This window comes from Rhea pennata, chromosome 2 (assembly GCF_028389875.1).
Source record: "Rhea pennata isolate bPtePen1 chromosome 2, bPtePen1.pri, whole genome shotgun sequence".
Lineage (NCBI taxonomy): Eukaryota > Metazoa > Chordata > Aves > Rheiformes > Rheidae > Rhea > Rhea pennata.
In genome coordinates this window covers 40,875,706-40,883,476 of record NC_084664.1, presented here as the reverse complement: position 1 = coordinate 40,883,476, position 7,771 = coordinate 40,875,706, and the positions used below count along the sequence as shown (strand labels likewise).

Genomic DNA, 7,771 nt, shown 5'->3' with positions numbered 1-7,771 from the left:
GTATAAGAATAAGCAGCAGTAAGACTAATACAATATACGAGATGAACTCAGCTAATTGAAACTCAGAGTACACAATAAAAAGATGCACGCTCAGATGGTACAAAGGGACATAGCAACAGCAGAATAATGCCTTCAGAGTACTGCTGTTCTGGATTCCAAAGCCAGAATTTTTAACTGGAAATTTTACACAAGCCTAAAGCAGTCAATATGCAGAGACTGTAGCTTACATCCCTCTCTTTTGTCCATGTTCTCATTTTTAATTTTCTCCTATTTTTGAAGATCTTTATATATAGTCCTCAAAACTGCATCCATGCTGTGCAAAAGGCCATCCTGAATATCTCATTTTGGGGATGCATTTCTCATGATTAACAACTATTTAAAATGCACCTGCACTGTAACTGAGCACTTCTGTATCATTAAATGCCAGCCTGCCTCAAACATTTATGACAAAAATATACACTTTCTACTCAGTTTTGGGTATTCTTTTTGAAGTATTTATGGTTAATATTAAGCAATTACTTGTTCTAAGATGTTACTATACTGGTAATTTAATCTACATCTGATGGAAACTTAAAACAGACAACAAATTGCCTTTTGCTTTACTGGTTAGAAAAGATGAAGGTACAAGCTATTTAGAAACACTTAGTTTTGACAGCAATGATGCTGTCTGACATCTGTCCCACTTCTTTTGATGAAATTGTGGTGCAAATTGTTAAACAGATTAATATGATTATTTTACACTATATGTTAATATCTGCCAGTAGCAGAGCCACTACTGCGATTAAAGTTATTACTAAATAGGGCAATGGGCCAACTTACAAACACATCCCTTCTTTTTCTGCTGCTTTCATATTTATCATTAATAATGAAATGCAACTTTGTATGCATCAATATAATTCACAAGATGTTGAAGTTCTATAGGGTTGATACAGTGCTGATACAATGCATATTGTATATCATGTCTATTTCTAAGCTAGGGCTAAAAATATGTTAATACATTTACTTTTCACATGAATGCTGCTTCTACTTGAGGCATCAAGTTTAAACACATATACTCATCTTTGACTGAGTAAAGTTCTTTACGGTTACCTATACCACGGGAAAATTATTTTTTACCTCAGTATGTAACAACAATTATATCTTAAACATGAAACATGGGACTGAAACACGTAGACTGAACTTCCTTAATAGAATTTGAAGGCAATCTCACTTAATTTTTCCAAATTAGTCCAAGAATATACCTAAATTCTGGAAAACTCTGCTTCAAATAATTTTATCTGAATATTTAAAAAGATCTGAAAGGACAAAAAAACCAAACAAACAAACAAACAAACAAAAAAAAAAAAACTTCAGTGCCACAGAAGGAGAAAGACTAAGTGAAAAAGTAAAAGAGCTTTACTTTTTAAAAAAGAACTGTCCTCATAGCATGAATCTCAGGAAAACAATTTCCCTAAGCTGCAATTTTGTTCTTAAACTCACCAATTGCCATGAAAACTTCATTTACATTCATAGATGTTTTGGCAGATGTCTCCATGAACAATAAGCTGTTGTCATCTGCATAAGCCTGTGCTTCCTAAAAGTTAAAATGAAAATGCGTTATTTCTTTTTTTTTTTCCGATCATACAATTAGTACATACAGTACTTTTACTGCTACTAATTGAATAATTTATTCATGTCAAATGTCAAACTTAATTTCTTACTCAAAAAAGTCCATTACTACACATAATTTGCACATGCTACTGAAAGATCTATTTTTATACAATACAGTTAGTCTCAGTTCATGTTTATATTTAACAGCATGACCTCCACAACAAGTAGTCAGCCTACACATATAAGCTACTCCATGAAAAGGTGTTTTTATAAACAGAGTTTATGCATACATACCTGGAAATCCACAGCTCTTTTGTTAGCTAGATCAGCTTTGTTTCCTGCTAAAGCTATTACAATGTTAGGACTTGCTTGCCGCTGAAGTTCTTTGACCCAATTTTTCGCTCTGGCAAAGGATTCCTGTTAATGATTGCAAAGTGATGCAACTGAGTTTTAGGATCCTTTTGTACTCGCTTATTATCCCAATCTCTGCTATTTGTACTTTAAGCAAGAAACCAATTAATACAAGACTGCAACCATTGTCCAAAGGCAAATTCCAACTTGCCAAGTGAGTTTTTTTTTTTTTTTTTTTTTTTTTTTTTTTTTTTTTTTTAAGTAAAACGTGCTTAGTTGGGACAATGATGAAAAAGTAACTAAAGACAAGAGGACTTTTATGTAGACAGCATAAGGAGGGAGAAATGGTTTAAGAGAGAAAATAGTGATTTTAATTTCTCCCCCAGAAGAATCAAGATTGTAAGCAGCTATGTTGAAAAAGTCTGAAATATTTTATAATTACCGAGTGCATTATGGCACAGGGTTTGGGAGTTATAGCTTTTAAGTCTCATCCTGCTGAAAGAAAACTGTATCAAAGACCTTATTAAACTTATCTGACCTAGTGTTCAAATAAAAGATAAGCCTAATATTTGGTCTCAATGGTTTGTGCTACATTTCCATTCCCTACCTGTAACTTGTAACAACAATAAGATATTAGTGTTTTCCAGTATCAATTGCACCAGCAGTATAGTGAGAGAAGTAGCACACTTCAAGGCAACGGATTTAATTCTTTTTCAAAAGAATTTTCTCTAGAAAATGCTTTTCAGATCATTGATTTATAGACTGTACAAGGTCCTGCAGAATATAGCACCTTTAAAGTTCTACCAGTTAAGAACGAAATGCACAATGGTCCACCAATGCAACTGTTAAGCATAGTTCAGCCTCCAAAAGCACGTGAATCTCTCCTTTAATCTAATGAAATATAAAGCTTCGTTGTATCAACAGAAATCAAAGGAAAGCTGTATTGCTTATAGCTGTATAAGTATTTTTATTAATAAAAAGTATCTCATTTGTGATATCATAACCTATTTAAACTATGCTTTGACAGTTACTAATGGATACATTACTATCACTTATTATTGGCTCAGAGCTAACTAGTTTTTATGGGACATACTTCTATTGAAGAAAAGGATACGCTTCACAGTGGACTGAAAATCTAACTGCTCATAAATCAGTTCTACTCTTTCATTCTCTTTTGGCATTTTGCTCCCAAATAATGAGATATACTGCTTGCTCAAAAATACAAGTTTTCTGTGTAGAAAATTGTCACTTAATACACAGACTGCATTTAAAAAGGTTTGTTAGTTTGTTACAGCACAATAAAACCTCAGTCACTTTCAGCAGAAGTTAAAAATACTTTCAAGTGTTAAACCTGCCAAGTCCCACAGGCAGTTTCAGTGGCTCTACAGCCACAACTCCCCAACAGTTAGATTAATTCTTTCATTTCAATCTGAAAGAGACAACAAGAAGAATGAGAAACTGCTAAATGCACAAAAGAATTCTGGAGACTGCAATTTGGCCAAAAAAGGTTTCTAGCCATAATTTAACAATGCATAGGTCACTACGAAATCATGAACTGATTCACACAAGGCAGTGAAAGAATCGGTAAGAGAATGCAAATCAAGTCCAGTAACTTCTAGATCCCTTTTTGTTTGTATAGCATACTTACCTCATTTGTGATGTCGTATACAACTATAGCTGCTTGCGCTCCTCTGTAGTACATGGGTGCTAAACTGTGATATCGCTCTTGCCCAGCTGTATCCCAAATTTCAAATTTTACCGTCGTATCATCAAGACACACAGTCTGGGTTAGAAAAGCAGCTATAAGAAAGACAGAGGTGCTGAAAACACTCTGCTTATACTTGTATACTCAGATAAAATTAATTTCAAAGATGTATCAACTATGATTTCCTTAAACACTTAAAGCCTATTATTAAAATATAATGGCTCTGAAGCTGCTAAAGGTATTAGCTGCTACAGAATAATTCTGATCTACATAGAACAGCTTTTGGGACAACCAGTCTTTTCTCAAGTTAAAGATAAAAAAAAAATTGGGAAGAATAAACTTTTCTTAATAGTGAATCTGATCAACACAAGCCTTCTCTTAAGTCTTCTAGACACACTTCATAGAGGCAATAGATTATACAGACAACCACAGCATCCTGCCACACTATATTCCAATAGCTCAGATATTCACAGTTCTACACTGTACTTACATTCTGCGAATATGTTAAAAGTCTCAATTTTCAGCTCACAATTCCATCTTAGTTAAGATTGGAAGTAAGAATCACTTCTCAAAAGCTCTTGCTTTTAAAGCAGCCATACAATTGTATTTTTCACTTTGCAAGTCATCTCAAGAGAACCCGCATCCATTGCCATGACAGCTGAAGGCATTTATCTACCTAAATGTCATTATCCTAAATGATGATGATATAATTATAGAAAACGGTAAGTAATTGATATCAAGTGTTCAGAAAGTTACTAATAAATTTTTTCCCTTCAGATTAAAGTTATATATTAGAAATATGGAGGGGAGTATCCATACAATATAGAAATCCATATTATCAGCAGTAAGCTATAGTCAAGAATTTTTTGGAGAAAACACTGAAAAGCAAGGAGGTTTCCTTCTACTACGCTTTTTTAAGCACTCCTAGTTTTTACAGTTATGTTTTCTACTTCAACTATTCAAATTTGAAAAAGGCAAAAATCTGTTGTGGTAATCTGACAAGCTGTCTTGATTACCTGCTCCGTGAAGTTAGTAACATGTTTGCCCAGATCTTGTATACCCCACACAACAGGAAGTGCTACAGTTTCAAGAATTTAGATGGAAATTTCGAGCAATTCAGCATAAATGCTTGGAGTTGTTTTTCCAGTCATGCTACACGTTTAGTGAAATAATACTGTAGATTGGCTTGCCATTCTATGAAAAATTAAGAAAATTATTTTTAGTACCTTCTCCTTTGATAAAATGCTAAGAAAAGCCTCCTGCTTTACCAAACTGGATCTCATCAGCAAGCATACTGACAGACTGTAGCAGATTTAAACAAATGTTGGAAGCTGCAATGACCCATAACCCAGGCACGCCTGGGATATCACCCAGCCCACACACTCCAAGACATTATAGCCTATGAATCATTTCTAAACTGCTGCAACTTTCAGTCCAACTTATTACAGTAAACCAAAGCAAGCCAATCTTGCTTTACAAATGAAACTTTAACTACCATCCAGGAACTGACTAGCAAGTGGTCAGATGTTCCTTCATCAGGGATATTAGCGTCCATCAGAGAGATGAACAGAAACCTGGAGAAAAGCTTTGATGCTCTTAAAGCACTAACTCTCTCCAAATGCTAAGTATCCAAGCATTGGTAAAATAGGCTGCTCTTGGCAGTTCCTTAATCCAGTCGAGTATCAGAATAAAAAAAATAAAAAAACCCAACATGCTGCATCAGAGTAAGAGTTTCCTTCTTAAAACCAGCTCAATGCCAAATTCCTCCAGGGCAGAGATGAGACATTAAAAAAAATGAAATTTGAAATTCTTACAGATATTCCCTTCAGCGGAAGAATGTACCTACACTCCATATATGAAGGGATGTATTCAGAAAGAAAATTAAAACAAGGGATTTATTCTTTGACATCCTTTTGCTTTCCCTGAAAGGAATCTTTCAACCACCACAGAAATGCCTGTAACTAACTTATGTAAACAAAATAGCTTTCTTTTATCTCACAAGGCCATAGTTAATCGATAACTAATTGATTAACTGTGTTAATTGTCTGAAACCCAATTAACCTTACCAGCCATACTTTTGTTAAGCCATTTTCAAGCATTGCTACACTAGTCCAAAGTGGCAAAGTCTAGGTATCATACACACCATCATCACATTGTCAGCGTGTCTGCCTCTAACTGCACTCTCTTCTGGAAGAGATTTTATTCAGATTCACAATGCACATAAGCTCCTCTTTGTTCAAAGGCCCTTCTGCATACAAAGAAAATTATACCTTAAACAAGCTATAGAATTAACTACTTTCTCTAAACAAAAACAGTTTGAGCCCCAGTATTGCTGTATTTATTATTTCTAAGCTGTGTATCAGGGCATTCCCTTGTTTTCGTTTTATGTAAAAGAGGGGTATAAGTTAGTATGGAGTTTATCATAAGCTGTATATACCTTAACTTGGACTTAAAGTTCTCATTTAAGCTTTATATAGCTTTTAAACAGTGTTTAGACCATCCCTCATTCTATCCAGATACCAAAGCACATAAACAAACAAAACCCCAGAAGTTAAATGAATCGGAGAACTGAAATTTTACAAAGGATTTCAAAGAACTTGAACATTCTTTTCTTCCCCCCCCCCCAAAAAAAGAAAAAAGAAAAGAAAAGAAATAGGAAAGTTAATTTTCTATAGATCTTTGGGAATGCTTTCCATATTACCACATTGCAATATGAAATTATATACAGAAGCCTTTCACACCAATACCTACCCTAAAGCCACTGTAAGAGGCACCTAGCCAAAAATGAGCTCTATTAAGAGACTGCTAAGGGAGAAAAGTGGTTCTCCCATTTATGCTGAGATATAAAAAATAAATACACCAACTCTAACAACTAGATGCAAAAAAGACGCAATAAAGTTCAGAATGTCCTTTTTATTTTTGTGAGCTTTGCAGATCCTTATATTTCAACAACTGTTCATGCGTAAAGACACACACAGATGACTGAAAGGGCTTCACATAAATATTACAATGGAACACAGACTCATTCATGCAAGCAGTAACAGGGACTGCTAGAGAACATTAACCAATCTACAAAAAAACTGTATCTTTAAGTCTCTACACTAATAGGTGGTTTTAAGGGAAGTTCAAATGTAACCAAGGAGGAATACAGATCAGAAAGCACAAATAGTTTCAACACTTCAGACAACAGAAGGAAGCTTTCAATGAAAAAAATAATTACAACAGAACAAGTAAGTCTGTTTACTATTATATGGGAATTTTTTTTGCCTTCCAGTAGACAGCATGTGTTTTGTTTGCTGCTATAAAACATAAAAACAGCACATTTAATCCTGTGGTTATTAATAAAGAAAAGAGCATCTAGAAATATATCAAGTTCTCCCAATCCAAAAGCAAAGTCAAGCTATATAAATGGCAATACAACCTTTTTGGAAGGTGAAGTACTGTTTTCATAGAAACCTAGTCATGAAGAAGTAAACAGCACCATTAAAATAGCTACACATCCATCCATAAAATTTAACATCTATCAATCCCAGTTTTCAAAGCTATGCAATTCAAATATACATTTACTTTCTCCATGTGACATGAATGTTTGCTACAACTCTGCCAACTACAACCTTACACAGTTACAGCTCTCAATTAGAGACACAGGTCTCAGATTTAATCCTTGTTGACACTATCCCAGAAGTGACATTACATTCAAAGTTGTCAATGGCAAGGACAATACGAAGTCAACGTGAAACAAATTAACAGGATATTTTTCTCACCTCCAATAGTACTTTCTTGAAACTCATGAAACTGTCCCTTTACAAATCGAAGCACCAAACTTGATTTGCCAACTGCAGACTCTCCTAGAAGTACTAGTTTGAACTGGCAAATTTTATTTCCAGCATTCGGCCCATTGGGTCTTGTTGCTCCTCGGTTAGCCATGCCTAAATTAGAAAGAAGTCTTTTGTTTCAAATTCTTGAAAGCAAATTCCAGGATGCAAAATTCAGCAGTGCTTCTGCTAGTAACAACCTGTTTATAAAAAGATAGTGCATGGTATTAGATTTACAAACCAAATAAGAAAAATGTAAATCACCAATGCAACATGGATTACATATAACTGGTCCTAATATTTACCAAAA

General features: G+C 34.4%; 1 protein-coding gene across 7 annotated transcripts in view; it reads right to left on the bottom strand.

Annotated features, from left to right (window-relative positions):
- RAB5A (RAB5A, member RAS oncogene family) overlaps window positions 1-7,771 on the bottom strand; it is a 32,510-nt gene that overhangs the window by 17,993 nt on the left and 6,746 nt on the right. For 4 of the 7 annotated variants that reach the window (XR_009957591.1, XR_009957590.1, XM_062569313.1 and 1 more), the window contains exons 2-5: window positions 7,411-7,575; window positions 3,590-3,741; window positions 1,885-2,007; window positions 1,480-1,573 (exon numbers count right to left, since the gene is read on the bottom strand). Coding sequence is in view for 5 of the 7 variants with exons in the window: in XM_062569309.1 (XP_062425293.1) it covers window positions 1,480-1,573; window positions 1,885-2,007; window positions 3,590-3,741; window positions 7,411-7,575 (534 nt within the window). In the remaining 2 variants the exon portion in view is untranslated. Of the gene's footprint in view, window positions 1-1,479; window positions 1,574-1,884; window positions 2,008-3,589; window positions 3,742-7,410; window positions 7,662-7,771 lie in introns of all 7 variants that reach the window. The other 3 variants (XM_062569311.1, XM_062569310.1, XM_062569312.1) reach the window with 1 other exon arrangement.